General features: G+C 33.6%; 4 protein-coding genes, 2 non-coding genes and 1 pseudogene across 8 annotated transcripts; 4 read left to right on the top strand and 3 right to left on the bottom strand.

Moving 5' to 3' along the window:
• Positions 3,953-6,809, bottom strand: LOC107638493 (COMPASS-like H3K4 histone methylase component WDR5A). 3 transcript variants are annotated; one of them, XM_016341808.2, is made up of 3 exons: positions 6,596-6,809; positions 5,227-6,111; positions 3,953-4,688 (listed from the first exon to the last, which is right to left on the bottom strand). In XM_016341808.2, exons 2-3 carry the CDS (start codon positions 5,896-5,898, stop codon positions 4,395-4,397), a joined length of 966 nt encoding a protein of 321 aa, XP_016197294.1. In that variant the 5' UTR covers positions 5,899-6,111; positions 6,596-6,809; the 3' UTR covers positions 3,953-4,394. The 3 variants fall into 3 exon arrangements, with proteins under 3 accessions (XP_016197294.1, XP_016197301.1, XP_016197285.1); XM_016341815.2 differs by having other exon boundaries at positions 5,227-5,945; XM_016341799.2 differs by having other exon boundaries at positions 5,227-6,054; positions 6,596-6,807.
• On the bottom strand, positions 6,837-6,909 carry TRNAF-GAA. The gene has a single exon. It is a non-coding gene; the product is annotated as a tRNA-Phe (tRNA).
• On the top strand, positions 7,029-8,174 carry LOC107614138. The gene has a single exon (XM_016316367.1). The coding sequence runs from the start codon at positions 7,029-7,031 to the stop codon at positions 8,172-8,174; it is 1,146 nt and encodes a 381-aa protein (XP_016171853.1).
• On the top strand, positions 8,643-20,637 carry LOC107638461 (annotated as a pseudogene).
• On the bottom strand, positions 15,442-15,514 carry TRNAF-GAA. The gene has a single exon. It is a non-coding gene; the product is annotated as a tRNA-Phe (tRNA).
• On the top strand, positions 15,572-17,178 carry LOC107638473. Its single transcript, XM_016341775.2, has one exon. It carries the CDS (start codon positions 15,630-15,632, stop codon positions 16,773-16,775), a length of 1,146 nt encoding a protein of 381 aa, XP_016197261.1. The 5' UTR covers positions 15,572-15,629; the 3' UTR covers positions 16,776-17,178.
• LOC107638484 (nuclear transcription factor Y subunit B-5-like) lies at positions 26,412-27,072 on the top strand. Its single transcript, XM_016341787.2, has one exon. The coding sequence runs from the start codon at positions 26,422-26,424 to the stop codon at positions 26,809-26,811; it is 390 nt and encodes a 129-aa protein (XP_016197273.1). The 5' UTR covers positions 26,412-26,421; the 3' UTR covers positions 26,812-27,072.

Genomic DNA, 27,457 nt, shown 5'->3' with positions numbered 1-27,457 from the left:
TACTTAAATTTTGTAAAAATATTATTATATATCTTAACTAGTGTTTTTAGGAGGATATATTTAAAATATTTGTCAGTAAAATGGAAATGTATAAAGTAAGATTTTATTTTCTTGTAATGTGTAGAGTGTGTCAGGAAACTCAACTCAAGAGCATTAGTTAATAGGTAAGAGTTGAACATATTTTCAAATCTTCATTAACGATATATTAATAATCACATACTTCGTCCGAGAGAGATAATAACTAATCCCAACTAGCAACTGGATCTGGTAGTCTTATCCTTTTAAACGGTTTGATCCATCAAAATCTTGTTTTTTCTTATAAAAAAAAATAAATTTTTAATATTTTGTTCTACAAATATTTAAATTTTTGAAGATAAAAAAATATATTTAAATTTCTAATTTTTTAAAATTAGACATCTAAATTTGTCCATCCATCTAAATTTATGCAACATAACGAAGATGTATACGTGCATGTCGTTCTGCAAATGTAACCGTTATGATATTTTACATGTAAAGTGTAAAAAGGTAACGAGATAAAAAAAAATTGGTAAAAACTCAGGTGAAGTTGATACCTGAGAGCCGTTAGATGAAAATTTAATCAAATCAATCAAATCATTTAACAGTTCTGAAATATTAACTTCACATGAAGTCGACTACACCTGAGTTTCAACAAAAAAAATTTTCAATGCTCAAACGCAGAGATGCGTTATATAAACCTCTACCACCATAATTTGAAAATGACAATGATAAAACTGATGGTAATTTAAATTCAGATAGACAAAAAATTCAAATATTTAAATTTTGAGGAGGTCAAAAATTTAAATATATTTTTTAATTTTTAAGACTTAAAATTTTAAATATTTATAAAACAAAAGATAAAAAATTTATTTATTATTTTTCTAAAAAAAATAATTTGAATTCCATGTTGTATTCGAAATTCAGCTTGACATATTGATAATAAAAAGTGCATTTGGATAAGAGAAAGTCTAGGGGCCAACAGATTTATTAAAATTTGGCCAGTATTTAGTCAGTAAAAAAAATAAGTGATTTTGTATTATTAGATGAAATCTCACACCATTAAATACATTATTGATGACTAATTGATGGTTACAATGTATAAAATCTGTTGCTCATTTTTTTAAAAAAATCAAGCATAAGAAAAGTTAAATAATGCTGTATGTAATAAATTTTCATAAATTTCAAAATATTATGTTTGGAAAAAACAATTGTTGGTTAATGGTTATACTATTAAGCATTTGACTTGAATACAATAATTAGATTATATCTTCATCTATCTAAAAAATATTGTATTTTAATTTTTAAGGCAATTTAACATTAATTTTAACAGAGAGCAAAAACGGGAAACTAATATTTATTTCCTATAAATAAAATTTAAAATCCCATATTTTAAAATTTAAATATTTTAATTTTTACTGAAAGTTTATAGATTTAAAATTCTTTTAATTCATTACTCAAATAATTCACCTAATTAAACATAGTTTAACCTAAAGCCCCACAGGCCACAGTGTCATACGCCTTACATGTAGCGCGTTTACGTGGCCATAATTGGGACGTCTAATGAATTCACCAAAATACCCCTCACCAGTTTTGCCTATAGAAGAAAACACATGAAATAAATAAATAAATAAATTAGCAGCAGAATATGGATATTAATCTATTATAGTATATCTACTATCTACGATCGAGAGATGGAGCTTTCATTATTATTTTTGCGTTATTATAAGGTGAGAATTATCTACTTCTACTCCACGTGACGCTTCTCAATTTATTTTTATTTTGATATATTATAATTCTTCAAATAATATGTGTACATAGCCATATATATCAATTATTCGACCTCTCAAACTCTATTATTTCAGATGTACTAAAAGATATACTCTCAAAGTTAATCTCTAACATAACATCATGTATATTAACTTTCCAAAGATATGAAATTTTGTTAAAAGATTCACGTGATGATATATATCAAATAAATCCAATATTCTTTCTAGAATAAAACTTGAGATATATTTGATGTCGCCTGTGGCTTATATAATAAGAACCAAATTAAATTGATATCACATCTTTAACTTCCAAGGAACTATTAAATATAAAAAAAATTTAAGAACCAGCAACGTGAAACCACAAGAACCACCTATTTAGTATCTAAAAATATTTCAAGGAACAAATTTCATAATTACTCCGTTCCAATATTTAATGCTCACGCTTATTATTTAAAAAATTATTATATAGGAAAATTTAGTTGCATAAAATAAAATAATCCTTACATTGTTAGTATACTGCTTTTGAGTTGTATATATCTTAATGAGAATTTTAGAAAAATTACTTTAAGTATACCTTTTTTTTTTGGGTTAATAACGCGGACAAACGTCTAAAAAAACTACACAATAATATTATCATCAATCATTATCTATGATGCACGGACACTGACACGGACACGGGACACGACACGACATTATTGTAATATATATGGCTTACTATATTTATAAAAAATGGAAAATGAAATTTTGCAGAATAATTAAATTTGATATATTGTATCAAAATTTACTCCTATTTTACTTAATGAGTGAAAAACGTATATAATGAATTATATAATTAAAAAACATAATGGAGATTAACTTTTACATAAACTATACATGTTCAAGTAATGAAATTCAAAATATTATAAAATCACGCCAGATTGCCAAGTGATAATAGAAGTGGTAATTATCTATTAAGATGTGGCAATTTTTTAAAACTTATTGGATAACAATATGAAGTTGTTTTTACTCTGTTAATGTATAAAATTTTGTACCTCCAAACTCTTTTTTCTTTTTACTTCATGATGAGTTATTTGAAATTTATTTATTTTTCACTAATGTTTAATGCATTTAAATAAATTTCTTGGTTTTAAAATTGGACAAGTATTTTCTTAGTTAAGCTTTTATGTTAGTACACTAGAAAAATAAATGGTACATTTTGACATGTAAACGTAGTCATTATGATTGTGCAAAACTTGGTTAGGTTTGGCAGCTAAAGAAAAGTCGTAGTAATTTTCAGAGGAGTACAATCAACAATAGGCCCACTCCATTCATTGGTAGGCATCCATGCAGAGAACGGTTTGTTTATATCACTACCTCCAACACCATCTATTCTCTTTCTCTTTAGTCTTTACACAAAAGACATAAAAATAAGAAAAAAAAAAATAAGTCGTTAATTTTTTAATTAAAAGACATAAATTTCTGATTAATTGAACAAATAAAAACCTTTCTAACTTTTTAAAATACGAAATTTTTAATTTTTTTCATTCAAAATATATAAGAATAAATAAGTTCTTAGAGAGACTTAGATGTCTTGCATTTTAGAAAGTGAACGATGTTTTTGTATTTTTAATTAGTCGATAACTTATTTATCTTTGATATAAAAAATTAGGGACCTATTTGTCATTTACTTTAAAGATAAACATAAGGTCCAAAAACATAAAAGACATAAACAGATTTCTTTGATATAATGATATCAATATGAAATTTGTAATGGAAGAAACAAAAACGATAATATCAAACATGCACTTCCATTAAAAAAAAAACATGCACATGACAAAAACAAATATACAATATAAAATATTTTGAGGTAAAGAGAGTGAGGTTGTGACTGATTTTAGCTTTGGTATGTATGTTTTCATTATAAAAAAAGAAAAAAAAATCAAATAAAACCTATTCTGGACCATAAAGAACCAATGTATGGAAGCTATTATAAATGGCACATTTTAGCCACAGTATATGTATCATGTTTGTTTCATTTTCAAACCGATAGATATCACAATTGACTTAGATACATCTATTTAGTTAAATGTATTGTGAAGTAAAACTTAGAAAACTTGATTTTTATTTATTTATTTACCCACACACTTTTTTTTGTTGAAATTTTCTAAAAACTGAATCATACATAATAATCCCAATTAAATAGGTCATCCCACGTCTAATAAAGTAGGATAAACAGCTTTTAATTTCTCTTCATGTTGCCACCACCAGAAGAGCAAGTTGCAAGAACCTTAATGAGTTAATGGTGGCTAATGCCGTGGGATTAATCCATTAGGGGTAGACATAGAGGTTTTGCCTATCTAACTTCCATATTTACCAAACAAGAAGATTACAGGGACACCCAAACTAAGTGAACCTACCATCCAAATTACCCTTAAAGAGTGACTTCCGCGACGATACAATGGTTGAAACTTGAAATGAAATCATTCTTTAATACAATAGTGAACTCAACTGCAAAAATGACCAAGTTCCTCATCTGCCACATGACCTAAGGGTTTCATCACAAGTCACTTTCTCCTAAACTCAACTTTCACTAATCCATTGAACGATTAGCCTTAAGTCGTCATCACAAGATTAGTCTTTCTGTTGGGTCCAGATCTTCACAGTTTTGTCATTGCCAAGAGCACCGGAAGCGATCATGTTCTCCATCGGGTGACACGAGACGGATACAACAGTATCAGAATGGCCTTCCAATTTCTGCACTATTTTCCTTGTTTGCAGTTCCCACAAGTATATACAATTATCTTCTGAGCCACCAACAACATACTTCCCATTTGTTATAGAAAATGTGGATGAAAGGCAATATTTTGAGTTAACATGACCGGTGTATGTCTTCAGAAACTTGCCAGTAGAATAGTTCCAAAGCCTCTGCAGGGAGAGAAGAATTGAATGAAGCACAAAAAAGATTAATAAACTGAACAAGTCAGTTTTTGCCAACGGAGCTAACATCCAAGGCACATTGGCTAGTACCTAGTCCGCAATTAAGAAGAAGAAAAATAAAAAGAAAAACTAATAAGTTTGTTGCACACCATTACACAAAATATATATATATATATATCTTAGCAACAAGGTAGAAGCCATTAGAGAAACTTATCATGATAAGCAATCCATTAGAATTTTGAAAGACTAGAGTAATGAGTGCATTCACTAGTTAAACATAAGTATTTAACATCTCATTCATCATTCCTCAAGTCCCAAAAAACTAGTTAAACTTTATATATGCTTTTTCTTCCTAAGACCAAATATGCATACTACAATTAATCAATAATAGACAAGCATATTCTAGAAAAGTTCAGGCTGAAAATTCTGAAATTGAAAACACCAATGGCATTCAAGATCAAAACTAACACTATTCTTCTACAATCTTGACGAAAATAATAAAAGATTGAACAGAATTGAAAATTACCAGAGTGTTGTCCAAAGTGCCAACGAGGATGAACTTGCCATTAGGGGAGAACTTGACAAAGGAAACAGGAGGGTTCTCATCGTCAATGAGAGTCTTCATACAGTGGCCAGTGGAGGCATCCCAAATCCTACAGAGCCCATCGTAGCTACTAGAAACAATAAGAGAACCGTCGCGGTTGAAATCGACGGCGGTGACAGGGTCAGAATGTGCTGGAAGGACCTTAAGACACTTACCGGACTTAACGTCCCAAACCCTAACAGTCTCATCGAAGGAACCAGAAACAATGATGTTCGATTGGGGGTTGAAGTTAACACAGAAGACGTAGTTGGTGTGGCCATGGAGGGTTTTGATGAGGGAGCCGGTGGGTACGTCCCAGAGGCGGAGGGTCTTGTCGTCGGAGGCGGAGACCAAGAATCGGGAGTCTGAGGAGAAGGCCAGATCGGAGACGCCCTGCTCATGGCCCTCATACTCCTGCATCGGCGACAGAGTGCGGCTGCCGGACTCAGAGTCTGAGTTGGTGAAGGCGTAAGTGCGGAGGGTCTTGTCCGCTGACGACGATGCCAGGAGACGGCCATTGGAGGAGAACTTGACGGCGGAGATGGCGCGCTTGTGGCCGGTTAGGGTTTGTGACAGGGTGTATGGCTTGAACGATTCCGATGGCTCCGTCGTCATTTTACTCTCCGTGTGTGGATTGTTCCTCTAATAAAAACTTGAGGGTTCTGTTTTCTAAGAGTGAGGCGTGTTGGTATTAAGCATAAAGTGAAATTAACAACATTTTACTTTCAAGTTGACGTAGTAGCGATCAATCACATATCATTCAGTGTTTCCCTGTATTCAAAGGTATATTAACACAGACGGAAATGATAATTGCCTGGTTTCTGGGAGCTAAAACAGTAAAACATAGTTACAAAAATGTCAGTAAGACAATGATTATGCGAGTTCATTTCAATACACAATTTGTTACATTTTGTGATTAAATTACAAGTATTCCTTTAGGCAATGAGCACAAAATTTATCATAAAAAAACTTTAACAAAATCTAACCACGAACAACAGGCACTAGTAGTGAGCTATGTGATACAATAAGAGTATTAAGCATCAACTTAAATTACAACTATTCAGGCAATGAGAACAAAATTTATCATAAAAAAACTTTAACAAAATCAAACAACAGGAAAGGGAAAAAAAAAAAAAAGCAAGAACAAGCCAGTAATAATTTATCATCAATCAGTAAGCTAGTAACAGAGTTAATCAACCCAAAACAAGCAAGAACAAGCCAGTAACAGAGTTAAAATTTATCATCAAGCAGTGAGCAGAGCCAATCAACCAAGAAAAAGCACCGAGCACTGATTGAGCATCCGAGGCATTACCTTCGGCGAGGGCAGTGACCATAGTTTTGAGGGAGAGCGACTGACGACAGGGGCGACGAAGCAGGCGGCGACGGTGAGACCAACGGCGGCGCAATGGAGGCTAGGGTTTTCAAGGAAGAATGGGGAAGAGTTCTGCGTGAGGGAAAGGGAAAGCCTGAAAGGGGGAGAAACTGGTTTCTCAATTCAGAAACCCTTGATCTTTTTTCTGAAAACGCCGTTCTGAATGCCAGAAATAAAAATATGCGGTGAGCGTGAATCGAACACGCAACCTTCAGATCTTCAGTCTGACGCTCTCCCAACTGAGCTATCCCCGCATTTGATATTTTTTAAATAACAATAAATAATAATACAATGCATAATATAAATAAAATTAAGCTTCTATTTAAAATACACGAACCTCACCACGGAGCTGCCGCACACAATCTCTGTTTTCATGTTTCACTCAAAGCATCACTCTCTTACAAGAGCTCTTCTCTTCTTCCTCAGCCACAACCCCCCTCTTCCATCTCCATCCACAAAATCTTACCTTCTTCTTCTTCGGCCAGAAGCACGCCGCCACTCAACCACCTCCACTTCCGATGACCACCACTCTTTCACTATCTCCTACCTCACCACCAAGTGCGGCTTCTCCCATGAAGACGCTCTCAGAGCAAACAAGCGCGTTCGCTTTGACACCCCCGTCAAGCCAGATTCCGTCATCTCCTTCTTCAAAGCCCACGGTTTCTCCCCCTCCCAAATAGCCACCATCATGTGCAAGATTCCCGTGGTACTCACATATGACCCCACCAAAGCGATCTTGCCAAAGTTTCAATTTTTGGCATCCAAAGGTGCTTCTCCCTCTGACATTGTACTCATGACCACAAAGAGTCCCAACTTCCTGCTTCGAAGCCTTAACTATATAGTATCCTTGTACGAATTGGTAAGGAGGTTCTGTCCCTCTGATCTTAAAGCCATTGCTTATCTAACTGGATGCCCATCATCCATTGCTGATGTTCGTGTGCCTCAAAATGTGAAAATGCTGCTTGATGAAGGGTTGACCAATGCCAACATTCACCATTTGCTTAGAACTAGGCCTTCTGTGCTGTCCTCTGCTGATTTGAAGAAAACAGTTGAGGAAGTGAAGCAATTGGGGTTTGATCCTTCACAGTCTTATTTCAGTGTGGTGTTGCTGACCAAAAGGGCCGTAACTAAGTCCCGATGGGATGCTAAAGTTCATGTCCTTAAGAAATGGGGCTGGTCCGAACAAGATTTTTCAGAGGCCTATAGGAGGCACCCTCAGTTTATGCTACGTTCCGAGGACAAACTCAATGCAGTGATGAGCTTTTGGATCAGTAATCTCGGCTGGGATTCTTCGGCGCTTCGCATTAGACCGGTTCTTTTTGGTTACAGTTTGGAGAAGAGGCTTATTCCTAGAGCTAAGGTTGTCAAATATCTTCTCTCCAATGGTTTGATGAAGAAGAATGCTAGCATAATCACACCATTTTCTTTGACTGAGAAGCTGTTCCTAAAGAAGTGTGTCACATGTTTTGAGGAGAAAGATAGGTCTCGCCTATTAACACTATATCAGGGAGGATGTTAGCATTTTTGAGTTAGTCAACTTTTGATGCCAAATTTTGTGTTAAGCAATCTTTTGTTTCTTCATGTTACTTTAGTCTATGATTGGATTTCTACTAATTTGATTGAACCGTCTCATTTGCTTGGCTGATAGCATTTTAGATTTTACTCATAGATCTCACCTGAATCAGTTACTTGATTGTTCATAAGTAATTGATCAAGGGGTATAAATGGTTTTGTGCTCAGAGATAACTTTGTGCACCATGCTTGTTTGTTGGTTTTGTAGTGTATTCTTGTTCGAAGAAGTGGACTGGTTCATATATTGAAGGAATTATGGAATTGAATGTTGTTTGAATTCCTAACAAAATTTGCCTGTACAAAACCTGAGCAAGCTGTTTGTTTCAGCCATAGTAAATTGACATGGCCCCTACGCCCCTCCCCCCTCAAAAAAGTAAAAACATATAGGAACATATTTATAGAAATTTCAAACCTGGCAGGTGGTAGCTAAGAAGTTATTGAGCGTAGGTGTTTCCTTGCAATATGGTGTGTGGATACAAATCAATGTCCAAAGATTTTAGTCAACTCTGAGTCTTGTAATATGGTGTGTGGATATAAATCAAAGACTTAAGTCAACTCTGCTTAATGTCAAGGTGAGTGTTGTGAGTGTGTGCCCTGTGACTCCGACAGGGCCCCTGTCGGAGTTACTCTTCTCTTCTTTCTTTAACTTCTTCCTTCATATCAAGGTTTGCTCTTTCTATTTAATACCAAATGGAATTTCATTGAGCAATTGCCCTCAGCATTTGTTCTTTGCAGGTTTTGTTTCAGATTCGCAGCTTGCCATCTTCATCTTCATGTGGACGAGTGAGCGGAGGATCATCCACCTGGAGCAGGGATGGGATTTCATTCAGCAGGGCATCACCAAGCTCAAGATAATTCTAGAAGAAGGCTTGCCTGAACCTTACTTCAGCTCCGATGACTACCTGATGCTTTACACGTAAACCATCTATTCCCTCTTCTTTATGCATATCTTTCACTTTTTTCAATTTCATCCATGGTGGATTTGGCTCTGTGTATTTATTTCAAATGGCTAATAAAAAAAAAGTAGAAAAATGCATAGCCCTTGGACATTTAAAACAATAAAAAGACCCTATTTTTAAACTGAAACTTAAAAAAAAATTCATGAAAAAGAAGATACGTGATGTTGAAGAAGAGCAAGTGAACCATTTGTGTATGGAAAATTATGAAAGCAACTTTTTTTCTGTATGAGATTGAAGGTACTTTAGAAAGTTCTTTTGTCCTAAATTTAAATGATGATGAGTGTAGAATACTTTGAGGGAAAATATAAATAAAGATGTGGAGGGAAATTAAGATTCGAAGGCGAAATTAGGATTTGGAGGGAAAATTAGGATTTAATATAAGTTGTAATTATTAATTATGGTAAAGGATATTTTTGGGAAACAACAACAACAACAAAGCCTTGTCCCACTAAGTGGGGTCGGCTACATGAATCAAACGACGCCATTGTGCTCTGTCATGTATCATGTCTACAGAGAGACCGTTTACATGTAGGTATCGTTTGACCACCTCATGGATAGTCTTCTTAGGTCTTCCTCTGCCTTTCGCCTTTTGTCCATCTTCCATCTCATCCACCCTCCTGACTGGATGTTCTATCGGTCTTCTTCTCACATGTCCAAACCACCTGAGACGCGATTCAACCATCTTTTTCACAATGGGTGCTACTCCAACTCTCTCTCTTATATCTTCATTCCTTATTTTATCCAATCACGTATGACCACTCATCCATCTCAACATCTTCATCTCTGCCACACTCAGCTTATGTTCGTGCTCCTCTTTCGTCGCCCAACACTCCGTACCATACAGCATAGCCGGTCTTATAGCGGTGCGATAGAATTTACCTTTAAGTTTTAAAGGCACTTTTTAGTCGCATATAAAACCAGATGCACTCCGCCATTTTGACCAACCTGCTTGGATCTTATGATTTACATCCTGTTCAATTTCTCCATTGTCCTGTATGATGCACCCAAAATACTTAAAACTTTTAATTTTTCGTAGGGTGTTTTCTCCAATCTTCACCTCTATATTGGGGTTTTCCCTTCTCAGACTGAACTTACATTCCATATATTCCGTCTTGCTACGGCTTATGCGCAGACCATACACTTCTAGAGCTTCTCTCCATAACTCCAACTTCTTGTTTAGGTCTTCCCTTGACTCTCCCAAAAGGACGATATCATCGGCAAAAAGTATGCACCATGGCACAGGCTCTTAGATGTACTCTGTGAGTACTTCCAAGACTAATGTGAAAAGGTATGGACTTAAGGATGATCCCTGGTGTAATCCTATACCAATAGGGAATTCCTCTGTCACACCACCTTGAGTCTTCACACTAGTTGTGGCCCCATCATACATGTCTTTAATTGCCCGAATATATGCGATCCTTACTCTCTTCTTTCTGCGCAGACCATACACTTTTAGAGCTTCTCTCCATAACTCCAACTTCTTATTTAGGTCTTCCCTTGACTCTCCCATAAGGACGATATCATCGGCAAAAAGCATGCACCATGGCACAGGCTCTTGGATGTGCTCTGTGAGTACTTCCAAGACTAATGTGAAAAGGTATGGACTTAAGGATGATCCCTGGTGTAATCCTATACCAATAGGGAATTCTTCTGTCACACCACCTTGGGTCTTCACACTAGTTGTGGCCCCATCATACATGTCTTTAATTGCCCGAATATATGCGATCCTTACTCTCTTCTTTTCTAAAACCTTCCATAAGACCTCCCTTGGTACCCTATCATACGCTTTTTCCAAATCAATAAACACCATATGTAGATCCCTTTTATTACTACGATACCTCTCCATCATCCTTCTTAATAGGTATATCGCTTCAATGGTAGATCTGCTTGGCATAAATCCAAACTTTTTTTTTAAGATGTATCTTAACATGTTTAAAACTTAATAAAAGTATTTTGTTCAAAAAGAAAGAATTATTTTTTTTTTAACAAGAAAAGCTAATCCAACAAAACACTTATTTTTACCATTCTTGTATAATGATATGCAGAACCATCTATAACATGTGCACCCAAAGGCCTCCTCATGACTATTCCCAACAACTCTATGACAAGTACAAGGAGGTATTTGAAGAGTACATCCAATCAACGGTGAGTATAACTGTATACATTGTCATTTGAGATTGTTTCCGGTTGGTCATCATTAATTGCTTATAAGGGTTAGGTAGGTGAGTAGGTGCTGTATATTGGTATTGAACTATTGATTGTGATCACCAGCATAATTTAATGGTTTACTCTCTGTCTAAACTCTAAATCTCCAGGGACTGATGGAGAATTTGTATCATGTAGACATAGGTCTCATGGTAGTTCTAAGAGTAAGTGATTTGGTCATTGTTATTGCTTATAGGAAGCAAACCTGGGTGACAAATGCTTTGGCTACAGCAGCCACAATACAAATCACATATTATAGTCAGATAATGGAGGGTAATAAGCTGAGAGTGAGAGGATGCCATTGACTGGCATATGCTCACGTATCTTGCCCAAGAACAAGTTGTAGGTAGCGGAAGTGATGCTGCAGTGGGAAAATACAGAGGATGATATATACTAGGCTAGAGAGACGAGTGAAAGCTTTGCAAAGAAGGAAATACATGGAATGAAGTTAATGCTTAAATTTCACAATATTAAAAAGATATGGAACCAAAGAGATGGATTGGAAAAATAATTTTTTCTTACCTCTTGTTTGGTTGATCAATGAGAGCGGAAAGGGGAATGTAAGGTCTGTCTGTAATTGGTAACTAGTTTAACCTATCAATGTAACTCATTATAAGGTAAATGCTAAAGTCTTAAAATTTAATAAACTGAACAAGAAATCGGTTTACTTATTTTTCTTGAGGCCAGTGTAAACAAAAATACCATTAGTTCGTCCTCTCGTCATCAAGATGGGTGTGTATATTTGGTAGGGGGTGTATGAGGTAAGGATTTTTATTTGGATTAGTGTAGTTGCCTGAGCTTCCAGCTCAAAATGCACTAGTATCGATGCAATTCAGAAGGTGATATATTTTATAGTGATTTTGTTCGTTTTGTTGTGTAACCTACTAATCTTTCATCAAAATAGGTGATATATTTTATAGTGTGATTGAGTTTCCTTTTTTTGATGGATGGGGTGTAAAACCTGACATTTTAACTGTAAATATGTCCACATGATTTCAGTATTTATGATGGTTGTATCTTGTATTAATTTTTTTTTTTCGTGCTTCTTTTCAAATAAGTAACTTCTTTCCCCTTTGGTTCAGGTACTACCTTCTTTGAGAGAGAAGCATGATGAATTTATGTTGATAGAACTTGTAAAGAGGTGGGCAAACCATAAAATTATGGTTAGGTGGCTTTCTCGTTTCTTTCATTTTTTGGATCGCCACTTTATTGCCTGGAGGTCACTCCCACGCCTTAGTGAAGTTGGCTTAACTTGCTTCTGTGATTTGGTAATGTTACGACGAACCTTACATAGTGTTATGTTAATTCTTTCAATTAGCTACTCTTCTACATGTTACCAATATAGACAAGTTCTGTAGTGCTACTATATATTAGACGTTTTTCCTATTATTGCCATTCCATTTTTACCTAAAGTAATAAATTTTGTGTTTATTATTTACAGGTTTACAAGGAGCTAAATGTGAAAGTTAGAGATGCAGTTATTTTTCTTGTAGGTTTTTCTTCCTTATGCTAGATTTTCGGTGCTTACAAATTTAGATAACTAACCCTTATCTGTTTAAAGATTGATCAAGAACGTGAAGGAATGCATATTGATCGGGCTTTATTAAAGAATGTATTAGATATATTTGTTGGAATTGGGATGGGGCGAATGGATCACTATGAGAATGATTTTGAAACTGCAATGCTTAAAGACAGTTCTGCTTATTACTCTCAGAAGGCTTCTAATTGGATCCTAGAAGATTCTTGTTCTGATTACATGCTCAAGGTGTGGTTTCTCAGTTGTCCTTGCAGTAACTTGATTTCTCATTTACATTACTGCCTGATCTGCATTTGTTGTTATGTCTTTTATAACAGGCTGAGGAGTGCTTAAAATGGGAGAAAGATAGGGTTGCTCATTATTTGCACTCCAGTGGCGAGCCAAAGTTGTTAGAGGTTTATTCTTGGGCCTTTTTCATGCTATTTCAGCAATGTGCTCTTCACCCATGTTGAGTGTAGTATTGCCAGGCAACTAAAAGAAAGAGTGGGGTGGTGACAAAAATAGTTTAATTTTGATGCAATCACAGTATAAAACGTGGCCTTCACATATTGTAGTTTCTGAACATTTCTCTTGGTTTTATTTTTTACTTCTTGGAATATCGTTCTAGAAAGTTCAACATGAGCTGCTATTCGTGTATGCAAACCAACTCCTCCAGAAAGAGCACTCTGGATGTCATGCTTTGCTTAGAGATGACAAGGTACTCTTGAAATTCTACTAACTTGTTATGGTTACGATTTTTCTTCTAGTAATTTAATGTGAGTATAATGTTGTCATATTTTTCCTTAAATGTGTAGGTTGAAGATCTGTCACGGATGTTCAGGCTATCTTCTAAGATACCGAAGGCTTAGATCCTGTTTCCAGTATATTTAAGCAGGTTGGTGGTAGTGAATCTATCACTATGCCAATCAAAATTGGGCTTTTCTTGCTAACTTGCTTATAAAACTTTTTCTTGTAACATTTTCCAGCATGTTATCAGTGAAGGTATGGTATTGGTTAAGCAGGCTGAAGATGCAGCTAGTACCAAAAGGGTCTGTTACTGAACTTGTTATATTTTGGTTTTGCTTGTTACTGGTTGAGTTTATTTTGTCTATTGCCTGTTTTCCTTATCCTGTTAAATGCAAATCTCTACAGGCAGAGGAAACTGAAGCTGGTCTGGTTGTTCAGGATTTCGACCCGGGGAAGCTCATGCTCCACCTGCTTAGTTTTCTTTGTTCTTGTATATTTATTTGTAAGGTAAAGTATGTTTTTTTAAACTTCACGTTTGCAATTTTTTTAAATATCCTTTACGTTTAATTTTATTTAATTTTTGCCCTCAACGTATTTTATTTGTGTCAAAACTATCTCAGTACTTTTTAAATTTTCTCTCAAATTTTAGGTTGGGTTAACAATTAGGAATAGTTTTGACCCAAATAAAAAATGTTAGGAACAAAATCGAATGAAATTAAACGTTAGAGATATTCTTAAAGAAAATCACAAACATTAGGAAGAAAAAACATATTTTACCCTTTGCGTGTCATATATCCTTAAGACTTTGGGATGATCCCAACAAGAAGTTATGGATGCAAAGCTTAGTATGTCTGGATTAAAATTTGCAAAGGAATGTTAGTATGAATGTACTTCTTGTAAAATTATTTTTTATTAAAATCAGATTAATGTCTATGTGGTTTGTGTTTGAACATTTTTTTGTCAAACATGAATTTTAAAACATGAATACTTTTTGGATGATGTTATCTAAAATTTCACTGAAATGCAAAATTACTAAAAAGGAAGTAAAAGCTTAAGATTTAACTGATCACTTGTCAATATAACAGGTTAAAATAGATATTTAACATTTTATCAATATTTCAATGTAATTTTCAAGGATGGAAAGCCAAAAAAAAATTGTTACTTTCACCAAAAGTATGTCTAGAGCAAAAAATCAATCTACATTGAGTTAACTAAAAATTGTCCAAACACGATTGTAATCATTCATGGGAAACTTAATGTATATTGGGAGATGATGAACGACAAACCAAACACACACTCAATCTGGCATATGAGAAAGGGTTAATGGAAGGTTTACATGTGAGCTAGGATATGAAAGTTGAGGCTATTTGGTTGTTGTAGCTTAAATAGACATAATAGGCCTAACTTGTACCACTTTCACTGACCCAATCATGATTAGTTGAATATGAGACCGATGATATTACAATCATGTCCAAGACTGGAACTTGCTGTTGAGACTGTTTCAATTCAGGTTGTCTCTGAGATTTTAGCTTTATTGCGTCGTCTGTTTCTTTGTCGTATAATGGCAACCAATTTGACAAAATCCAAAGCTTTATTTAGGTACACTTAAACGAATTAATAAATTAACTACTAGACTAAGACAGTGTATCCCTTGGAATTTCTCATCGGTTGTTTGAGAATAATAAAGATAAAAATTTGAGGGAGAGGATCGGAAGCTGGCAACGAACACTGGTAGTGGTGAGACTAACCCCTCGCTTTCTCGTACACGGAAAAAAGATAATTAATAATGCGGTGAGCGTGGATCGAACACACGACCTTCAGATCTTCAGTCTGACGCTCTCCCAACTGAGCTATCCCCGCATTTACAATTTATTATTTTATTGAAACGAATAATAATACATAAAATTAAGCTTTTATTTAAATTTTAAAATACACGAACCTGACGGCAGAGCTGCCGCACACAATCTCTGTTTTCATGTTTCACTCAAAGCATCACTCTCTTACAAGAGCTCTTCTCTTCTTCCTCAGCCACAACCCCCCTCTTCCATCTCCATCCACAAAATCTTACCTTCTTCTTCTTCGGCCAGAAGCACGCCGCCACTCAACCACCTCCACTTCCGATGACCACCACTCTTTCACTATCTCCTACCTCACCACCAAGTGCGGCTTCTCCCATGAAGACGCTCTCAGAGCAAACAAGCGCGTTCGCTTTGACACCCCCGTCAAGCCAGATTCCGTCATCTCCTTCTTCAAAGCCCACGGTTTCTCCCCCTCCCAAATAGCCACCATCATGTGCAAGATTCCCGTGGTACTCACATATGACCCCACCAAAGCGATCTTGCCAAAGTTTCAATTTTTGGCATCCAAAGGTGCTTCTCCCTCTGACATTGTACTCATGACCACAAAGAGTCCCAACTTCTTGCTTCGAAGCCTTAACCATATAGTATCCTTGTACGAATTGGTAAGGAGGTTCTGTCCCTCTGATCTTAAAGCCATTGCTTATCTAAGTGGATGCCCATCATCCATTGCTGATGTTCGTGTGCCTCAAAATGTGAAATTGCTGCTTGATGAAGGGTTGACCAAGGCCAACATTCACCATTTGCTTAGAACTAGGCCTTCTGTGCTGTCCTCTGCTGATTTGAAGAAAACAGTTGAGGAAGTGAAGCAATTGGGGTTTGATCCTTCACAGTGTAATTTCAGTGTGGTGTTGCTGGCCAAAAAGGCCGTAACTAAGTCCCAATGGGATGCTAAAGTTGATGTCCTTAAGAAATGGGGATGGTCCGAACAAGATTTTTCGGAGGCCTTTAGGAGGCACCCTCATTTTATGCTACGTTCCAAGGACAAACTCAATGCAGTGATGAGCTTTTGGATCAGTAATCTCGGCTGGGATTCTTCGGCGTTTCGCATTAGACCGTGTCTTTTTGGATACAGTTTGGAGAAGAGGCTTATTCCTAGAGCTAAGGTTGTCAAGTATCTTCTCTCCAATGGTTTGATGAAGAAGAATGCTAGCATAATCACACCATTTTCTTTGACTGAGGAGCTGTTCCTCAAGAAGTGTATCACATGTTTTGAGGAGAAAGATAGGTCTCGCCTATTAACACTATATCAGGGAGGGTGTTAGCATTTTTTGAGTTAGTCAACTCTTGATCCCAAATTTTGTGTTAGGCAATCTTTTGTTTCTTCATGTCACTTTAGTCTATAATTGGATACTAATTTGATTGAATCGTCTCATTTGCTTGGCTGAAAGCATTTTAGATTTTACACATAGATCTTACCTGAATCAGTTACTTGATTGTTCATAAGTAATTGATCAAGGGGTATAAATGGTTTTGTGCTCAGAGATAACTTTGTACACCATGCTTGTTTGTTGGTTTTGTTGTGTATTCTTGTTCAAAGAAGTGGAATTGTTCAAAGGAATTACGGAATTGAATGTTGTTTGAAATCCTAACAAAATTTGCCTGTACAAAACCAGAGCAAGCAGTTTGTTTCAGCCATAGTAAATTGACATGGCCTCCACCTCTCTCTCCCCTCAAAAAAGTAAAAACATATTTATAGAAATTTCAAACCTGGCAGGTGGCAGCTATGAAATTATTGAGCGTAGGTGTTTCCTTGCAATATGGTGTGTGGATATAAATCAAAGACTTCAGTCAACCCTGATTAATTTCAAGGTGAGTGTTGTGAGTGTGTGACTGTGACCCCATATCAAGGTTTGCTCTTTCTCTCATGCTCCCGATCCACAATTGCATCAACCTTCCCCGATTTCTATTTCATACCAAATGGAATTTCATTCAGCAATTGCCCTCACCATTTGTTCTTTGCAGGTTTTGTTTCAAATCCACAGCTTGCCATCTTCATCTTCATGTCGACGAGTGAGCGGAAGATCATTGACCTGGAGCAGGCATGGGACTTCATGCAGAAGGGCATCACCAAGCTCAAGAATATTCTAGAAGGCTTGCCTGAACCTCACTTCAGCTCCGAGGACTACATGATGCTTTACACGTAAACCATCTATTCCCTCTTCTTGATGCATATCTTTCACTTTTTTCAATTTCATCCACGGTGGATTGGCTCTGTGTATTTATTTCAAATGGCTAATAAAAAAAAAAGTAGAAAAATGCATAGCCCTTGGACATTTAAAACAATAAAAAGACCCTATTTTAAAACTGAAACTCAAAAAAAAATCATAAAAAAGAAGATACGTGATGTTGAAGAAGAGTAAGTGAACCAAGATTAAATTTGTGTATGGAAAATTTTGAAAGCAACTTTTTTTTTTCTGTATGAGATTGAAGGTACTTTAGAAAGTTCTTTTGTCCTAAATTGAATTGATGATGAGTGTAGAAAACTTTGAGGGAAAATATAAATATAGATGTGGAGGGAAATTAGGATTCGAAGGAGAAATTTAGGATTTGGAGGGAAAATTAGGATTTAATATAAATTGTAATTATTAATTATGGTAAAGGATATTTTTGGTAAAGAAAATAATTAAAAACTTTTTTTTAAGATGTATCTTAACATGTTTAAAACTTAATAAAAGTACTTTGTTCAAAAAGAAAAAAAAAAATTTAACAAGAAAAGCTAATCCAACAAAACACTTATTTTTACCATTCTTGTATAATGATATGCAGAACCATCTATACCATGTGCACCCAAAAGCCTCCTCATGACTATTCCCAACAACTCTATGACAAGTACAAGGAGTTATTTGAAGAGTACATCCAATCAACGGTGAGTATAACTGTATAACATTGTCATTTGAGATTGTTTCCGGTTGGTCATCATTAATTGCTTATAAGGGTTAGGTAGGTGAGTAGGTGCTGTATATTGGTATTGATTGTGATCACCAGCATAATTTGAATGGTTTAGTCTCTGTCTAAACTCTAAAGCTCCAGGGACTGATGGAGAATTTGTATCATGTAGACATAGGTCTCATGGTAGTTCTAAGAGTAAGTGGTTTGGTCATTGTTATTGATTCTAGGAAGCAAACCTGGGTGATAAATGCTTTGGCCACAGCAGCCACAATACAAATAACATATTATAGTCAGATAGTGGAGGGTAATAAGCTGAGAGTGAGAGGATGCCATTGACTGGCATCTGCTCACGTATCTTGCCCAAGAACAAGTTGTAGGTAGCGGAAGTGATCCTGCAGCAGGAAAATACAGAGGATGATATATACTAGGCTAGAGAGACGAGTGAAAGCATTGCAAAGAAGGAAATAGATGGAATGAAGTTAATGCTTAAATTTCACATTATTAAAAAGATATGATAGGAACCAAAGAGATGGATTGGAAAAATAATTTCTGCCTACCTCTTGTTTGGTTGATCAATGAGAGAGGAAAGGGGAACGTAAGGTCTGTAATTGGTAACTAGTTTAACCTATCAATGTAACTCGTTATAAGGTAAATGCTAAAGTCTTAAAATTTAATAAACTGAACAAGAGATCGGTTTGCTTATTCTTCTTGAGGCCAGTGTCAACAAAAATACCATTAGTTCATCCTCTCGTTATCAAGATGGATGTGTATATTTGGTAGGGGGTGTATGAGGTAAGGATTTGAATTTGGATTAGTGTAGTTGCCTGAGCTTCCAGCTCAAAATGCACTAGTATCGACGCAATTCAGAAGGTGATATATTTTATAGTGATTTTGTTTCCTTTTGTTGTATAACCTACTAATCTTTCATCAAGATAGGTGATATATTTTATAGTGTGATTGAGTTTCCTTTTTTTGATGGATGGGGTGTAAAACCTGACTTATCTTGTACATTTTAACTGTAAATATGTCCACATGATTCAATACTTATGACTGTTGTATCTTGTATTAATATATATATATATATTTTTTTTTCCGTGCTTCTTTTCAAATGAGTAACTTCTTTCCCCTTTGGTTCAAGGTATTACCTTCTTTGAGAGAGTAGCATGATGAATTTATGTTGAGAGAACTTGTAAAGAGGTGGGCAAACCATAAAATTATGGTTGGTTGGCTTTGTCGTTTCTTTCGCTACTTGGAAACCTCCATTGCTGCCCGGAGGTCACTCCCACCCCTTAATGAAGTTGGCTTAACTTGCTTCTATGATCGGGTAATGTTACGGCGAACCTTACATAGTGTTATGTTAATTCTTTCAATTAACTACTATTCTCCATGTTAAAAATATAGACAAGTTTTGTAATGCTACTACAGATTAGATGTTTTTCCTATTATTGTCATTCCATTTTTTCATAACGTAATAAATTTTTGCGTTTATTATTTACAGGTTTACAAGGAGCTAAATGGGAAAGTTAGAGATGCAGTTATTTCTATTGTAGTACCAAAAGGGTCTGTTACTGAACTTGTTATATTTTGGTTTTGCTTGTTACTGGTTGAGTTTATTTTGCCTATTGCCTGTTTTCCTTATCCTGTTAAATGCAAATCTCTACAGGCAGAGGAAACTGAAGCTGGTCTGGTTGTTCAGGATTTTGTCCGGAAAGTGATTGAGCTCCATGACAAGTACCTGTCATATGTAAATGACTGTTTCCAGAATCATACTCTCTTCCACAGGGCATTGATCAGAGATTGACTTTACTTACAATCGTTATGGTGGATTGATATGTGCATATAAATCTGAAAGTTTTAAAATATAGGCTCTGAAGGAGTCTTTTGAGGTCTTTTGCAATAAAGGTGTTGTTGGGAGCTGGAGCGCTGAACTGCTTGCCACATTCTCTGAGGACAACATTCTTAAAGATTTGGGCGCCCTTCTGGCCAACCGGTTGCCAACTTGAAAGCCCAAATTCAACTGCTGGTGCCCGGCTTCGACGCTGGAAGCTCGTCATTCATGGGGATGTTGAACCCCCGGCAGATGCCCCTGCTCGTGCTCCACCTGCTTAGTTTTCTTTATTCTTGTCTATTTATTTGTAAGTTAAAGTTTTTTTTTTTTACTTCACGTTTGCAATTTTTTTTAAATATCCTTTACGTTTAATTTTATTTAATTTTTGCTCTCAACGTTTTTTATTTGTGTCAAAGTTATCTCTGTACGGTTTCAATTTTATCTCTCAAATTTTAGATTGGGTTAACAATTAGGGATAGTTTTGACCCAAATAAAAAACGATAGGGATAAAATTGAATGAAATTAAACGTTAGAAGTATTCTTAAAGAAAATTACAAACATTAGGAAGAGAAAACATATTTTATTAAAATCAGATTCAGTGTGGTTTGTATTTGAACATTTTTTTTTGTCAAACATGATTTTTAAAACATGAATACTTTTTGAATGATGTTATCTAAAATTTCATTGAAATGCAAAATTACTAAAAAAGAAGTAAAAGCTTAAGATTTAACTTATCACTTGTCAATATAACAGGTTAAAATAGATATTTAACATTTTATCAATATTTCAATGTAATTCTCAAGGATAGAAAAGCAAAAATATTGTTACTTTCACCAAAAGTACGTCTAGAGCAAAAAATCAATCCACATTGAGTTAACTAAAAATTGTCCAAACACAATTGTAACCATTATTGGCAAACTTAATGTATATTGGGAGATGATTAACGATAAACTAAACACACTTTTTTTTTTGGGTCTCTTTCACCACACACCCATACACACCCACCCTAAACCAAACACACACTTAATCTGGTACATGAGAAAGCGTTAATAAAATGGTTACATGTGAGCTAGGATATGAAAGTTGGGCCTATTCGGTTGTTGTAGCTTAAATAGACATAAGTCCAATTTGGATAAACAGGCTTAATTAAGCTCCTTTTAAAAAAATACCTTAAATAATAAATGACAATATTAAAAGTAGTTTATAAATAAGTTATTTTGTCTTTAGATTTTTAGTTCTAAAGTGTTTATTTTATAGAAATGTGATAAAAAGTAGTAGTATTATGAGATAAGTCATTTTTGTTAACTTCTTTTATAAAGCTCCTAAATAACTTCTTAAAAAGCCGCAATTTGATTTTGAAAATTGCACCAGACATTAATATTATTATTTTTTATAAGTCAAAAACTCAAAAAAATTATTTTTGAAGCTTCCAAATGGATTAGGCCTAACTTGTACCACATTCACTGACCCAATCATGATTAGTTGAATTTTCTTATATGAGACCCATGATATTACAATCATGTCTAAGACTGGAACTTGTTGAGACTGATTCAATTCAGGTTTCTCAAGTAGCCAAGTGAAGAAGTCTCTGAGATTTTAGCTTTATTGCGTCGTCCGTTTCTTTGTCGTATAACGGCAAACAAATTGACAAAAACCAAAGCTTTATTTAGGTATGCTTTTTCATTCATCGATGATCCTCTTAAATGATATGTCTTCTCTATTCATCAGTGATTATACTATTTTGTGTTAGGCAAAAAACTGATAACTAACATCGTTAACATCAATATTCGAATATCAATAAGCTATAGAGGTCAGCCGTATAGCATACTTTGAAAATTGGGGTCAAAGGCTTTTGCGAGGCATAAAACAAAGTCGCCCTTGACAAGATTCCACCAGACAAATTAAACCGACTAATGAGCTAACTATTAGACTAATTTAACGTTGTTCACCTAGCTAGCATTCATAATAGTGGGTCAAAAGAATGCTTCAAGGCCTTTTATTTGCAATAATGTATGTGCATGCATTAGGAAAAGTATATGGAACCAAAATGTGATCAGCCAAAAAGTAAACAAAACCGTTTAATTAAAATCACATTTTGAATAATATGTTTGAAAACCACTCCTGAGATCACGGAGCACAAACCAAAACCTGATTTTTCATGAAATCCAAACACATTTTGGTTGATATGTTTTTGGTTCCCTAGTTGTTCTCTTATTATTATTATTTCGATTATTATAAGAGTACAAGATTGATGTTGAGCGAATACACCGTGTTTTTTAAAATTAGAAGTGAAACTTGAACTCAAAATTTTTAGATAAGAAAGAAAAATTATGCTATTTGAACTATATATAACTCGTTGGCAGTTTCGATAGCTTTTTGTCCTTTGATGTTAATTAATCAATACTTTATTAAATCATATGCGACATAGTGTATATCGGTAGTTTGAGAATAATAGAGATAAAGATTAAAGATAATATTTATGTGTATTTAGTGTATATTTTTATTTTAAAATAAATTTTTACTAAACAGAACCAAATATATATATATAGAAAAATTTTAAGATTGTCATAACTTATCACATTGTTGAAAATTACATATTCATCAATGAACTAAAAAATAAAATAAAATGAAAAGAACTACTTTAGCCGGCACCATTAAAAAAATATGCAAGTGATGGTATCTCTTTAGAAGTCTTAATCTCATTTGACCTGAATTTTATGCATATGCCCAATGGCCAATACAAGATATACCAAGCTTTAAGTAATAACAAAAGAAAAAAAAACAATGAAACATGCATATTTTGTGTGACTTCCACGTATTATTTTTTCTCTGAAATTTAATTACAACTATGTCCTCTTTCTTGAAAGAAAATTACAACTATATTATTCCAACTAATTATCTTTAACAAATTTAAATGATGAAATACGTGCTAATATGTTTCTTTTGTTTCTCGTGTATTTTTTAATTTAAAAGGTCAAAGATTAATTTGTTATGAATCAAAATTCTATTTAAAAATTATTTACTGATTAATAAATTAATGCATGTATAAAACAATATTCAAAATAAACCCCACACTTACTTAAAAAATACGTGCTAATATGTTTTGCTGCCAAATGGATTATATTGGAAGGTGCAAAAGTGGAAATTGAAAACTCCCAACGACCTTGGAAGTTGGAACGAACTCATTGACAGTTGGTCCGTCGTACGGATCATACATTCCGATTCCACCCACCGAATTTCGACAACCTTGTAAAACAAAACTCCGCTGTCGTATAGTAGAATGACGATAACCTTACTAAAACAAAATAAATAAATAAGCATGATTACATTAATTAATTCTTAAATGGGATATAATGGCGTAATTCTTAAAAAAAAAAAAGAAAGTTTAGTAGGAAATATTTTTATTAAAATTTGATCAATATTTAACCAACAAAAAAAATGAACAATCTCACATTATTAGATTTAATTCCATACTGTTAAAAATACTAATGATAGCTAATTGATAACTACACATCACAAAATTTGTTGGCTCCCTAGCTAACATTCCTCAAAAAGAAATAAATGAGGTGTAATACACATATATAAATTGTTTTTTTTAATCTTGAAACATGATTTTTGCAGCCTGCTGGAAAAAAAAAAAAAAGAAGAAGAATGTGGCCATGTATTTGACACATTTTATTGCAAGAGATAATATGCTTTTCACAACTTGTAAATACCAAAATAAAACATTTAAACATTTTTTTCACAAACTGTAAAAAGAAATAATAACAAATTAAAAAACATTTGTGCAACCAACAATTAAAAAAGCAAAAGTTAAAACAATTGAAAATTAAAAAAAAATGGCAACTTACAAAAAAGCTTGTGTCCATAACATCCCAATAATTCATTTAAATAAACTATTTTAGAGCATTTTACATCTTTACTTTCTATAAACAAATTTTGTATCCCATGATTAAGCATCATTTTATGAATATTTGATAAATTTTTATATTCTATGTCAATAATAGTATTAGTATAAGAGAAAAGTTTAAGAACAAAAATATAATTTTAGTTTATATTCGTTGGTATTTTTAATTAATAACTTAATATTTTTAGTTTAGTATCATTTTTAATTAATAATTTTAAATAATATTATTAATTAATTAACTATTAATTAAAAATAATAAATTGTGTTAGTCATATAGTCGTGCTAATAGATTGAAAATATATCCGTACGTTAGAAGTCAAACATATATAAGTTATTAACTACGTCCACATGCATAAAAATAAAAGTAAAAGCCATGCAATGAAACTAATGTGAAAATTAAAAAATATAATTTCGTGTGTAATAAGTTGAGAATGATTCAATCCACTAATTAAAAAATTTCGATGAGTATAGTTTAACACCCACTAGTGTTTATAACAAGTACAAAGTACAAACCCTTTATTGTTAATAAATGTAACTTTGAAAAATATATATATACTTTATTAATAATTTAGTGAATTCCATTCTTTTATTCCTACTTATAATAAGTTCAATTTGAGTAAACAACTTAATTAAGTTCCTTTTAAAGAAATAGCTTAAACAATAAATGCTTATATTAAAAGTAGCTTATAAATAAGTTATTTTGTGTTTAGTTTTTTAGTTTTAAAAATATTTATTTTAAGTGAAAAATGATAAAAAAAAAATTATTATGAGAGAAGTCATTTTTGTTAACTTCTCTTTAAACACCAAAATAATTTTTTAAAAGTTACAATTTTATTTTAAAAATTGTACCAAATATTAATACTACACATTTTTATAAGTTAAAAATTAAAAAAAATCACTTATAAACTTATCTAAACGACGCTAACACCCTTGAATTTATTTATTCTTCGTATCTTAGGACTTTCAAAAGGCTAATATTATTTCCTTTTTTCGTTTTCACTCTTTTCAACTGACTCTCTTTTTTTAAAAGATAATTAGTATATTTAAATTCACATTAATTTACGTATACATTGACAAAAGATATACACTACAAAAATATTATATATTTTAAAATCTTTTATAAATATTAAGAATATATATTGATAAAAGAAAAAGTGTTGACTAGGTAGGCAAGGTTAAAAAAATGCCTTGTCAACGTCCATTAATTAAGATAAGAAGCCAATGAGATAGAAAGGTTATCCGGGTGGGATTTGGCTAGTTTTTGCAACAAAATACATGACTGTGTACTCCATTCAATTATTATGAACTGATCATGACCTGCATCATCATCACATACCCCACACACTTTCAATTCTACCCAATCCAATTCTCCAATTACCATCATTCCCATATATATCACTAATTTTAGTACATTTATAATCTTAAAAAAAACTGCATTCAATTAATTATCAATAAATATAAATATGTTGATCATCACAAATTCTCCAAATAAGATTTTGGCATAACTTACCTTAAATTTGGTAAATTCCTTGCCAAGTACTACAGGATGGGGAATGCTTTTTCTAACCATTGAGCTTTAGAGAAATGCAATTCAAGCTATATCCGAAGTCATTATATTTCACTCAATCATGAAAAAAAAATAAAAAAATATTAAAAGATTATCAGAATTTATTGTTTTTAGTTATCATTTAGTCATTTATTTAATTTTTTTAGTCTAATAATTTTATATTTTAACATGTTAATGATCAACTTATGGACAAAAATAATGAATTCTAATAATCCTTTTGGTAGCGTTTGATGGAGAGACAGAGACGGAGACTGAGAGACTGAGACTAAAAAATAGATATTGAAATAAATTTCAGTATTCTGTTTGGTGCAAAGTGGGAGACAGAAATTAAAACAAGAATAAAATTCTAATTTAATTTGTACAAAGGGTAAAATTGAAATTAATTAATTGAAATGAGGATATTTTAAGTATAAAATGTTATTAAAATTTCAGTCTCCATCTCTAAAAATTTTAGTCCCCTGTATGTGTCATACTTTTTTGAGGTATTGAAATATTGAAATTTTAGAGATAAAAATTTTAGTACCAATCTCTAAACCAACAAATATAATACTGAGTTTCAGTCTCCCAATTTCTGTCTCAATACCTCAAAACAAAAGCTACTTTATTATTTTTCGTAAAAATAAGAGTAGTTATCGTCATATATACGTATATATGGGGATGCATGTATGTATATATATAGTTAAGTGAAAGGAATTGATGATGATGATTGATGAGAGAATGGATGAGATTGGAGAGAGTAGCATAAAGGAACAAGAGAAGTTGCTGCCAATAGCGAACGTTGGTCGAATCATGAAGCAGATTCTTCCCCACAACGCCAAGGTTTCCAAGGAAGCCAAAGAAACCATGCAAGAATGCGTGTCGGAGTTCATCAGCTTCGTCACTAGCGAGGCATCGGACAAGTGCCGGAAGGAGCGGAGGAAGACGGTTAATGGAGATGACATATGCTTCGCTCTGGCCTCTCTTGGCTTCGATGATTATGCTCATCCTATCACGAGGTATTTGCAGAGATTTAGAGAACTTGATCTTGATCATCATCACACTAGAACTACTCATACTATTAATCAAGAACGAGATACACGGAATAGCACCTTTGATGATGATGAATAGTTATGTTACTGGATCCAATCGTTATTATTAATAAGAAGATTGTTAGTGCCAACAACTTTTGTGATTTATAGTAATTAAGTAGTCATTAACAATATTTTTAATGGTGCGAGATTTCATTCAATTGTGTGAGATTACTTTTTTTTTTTTATGGTTACATGCTGGTTACTAATAATAATAAGGTTAATGCATGATTGCTACTACTTAATTTAGATCTGCATATTCATCATATTATTGCTTCAATTCTGAAATGCCATACTTCTATCTTAACCAATTTTTAAGATGCTTTCATTTAAGAGGAGTGTTAAGAGCTTGTGATGTGTAGTTATTAATTAGCCATTATCAATAATTTTAAAGGTGTGAGATAATATTTAATAATGTAAAATTACTTATTTTTCTTTTAATGGTCAAATACGGCTCAAATTTTAATAAAAGTACTAACTTCTTACACTTTCTCTTAATTTAATTAATTTGTAGAATATGAAAGAATATTCCTCCTGGCTCTTATTCAAGCAATGTCAACCTAGTTTCATTCTAGTAGTTCTCATTTCTAACCAAACTCATATATATATATCCAATTCTCTCGTAAATAAAAAATAAGTTCTATGATAAATTTAATAGTTATTGAATGAAATAAATTATATCATCA

The sequence above is a fragment of the Arachis ipaensis genome, chromosome B01 (genome assembly GCF_000816755.2).
Source record: "Arachis ipaensis cultivar K30076 chromosome B01, Araip1.1, whole genome shotgun sequence".
Classification (NCBI taxonomy): Eukaryota; Viridiplantae; Streptophyta; class Magnoliopsida; order Fabales; family Fabaceae; genus Arachis; species Arachis ipaensis.
Note: the sequence above shows the minus strand (reverse complement) of the source record. Positions and strands in the feature narration are given on the sequence as shown.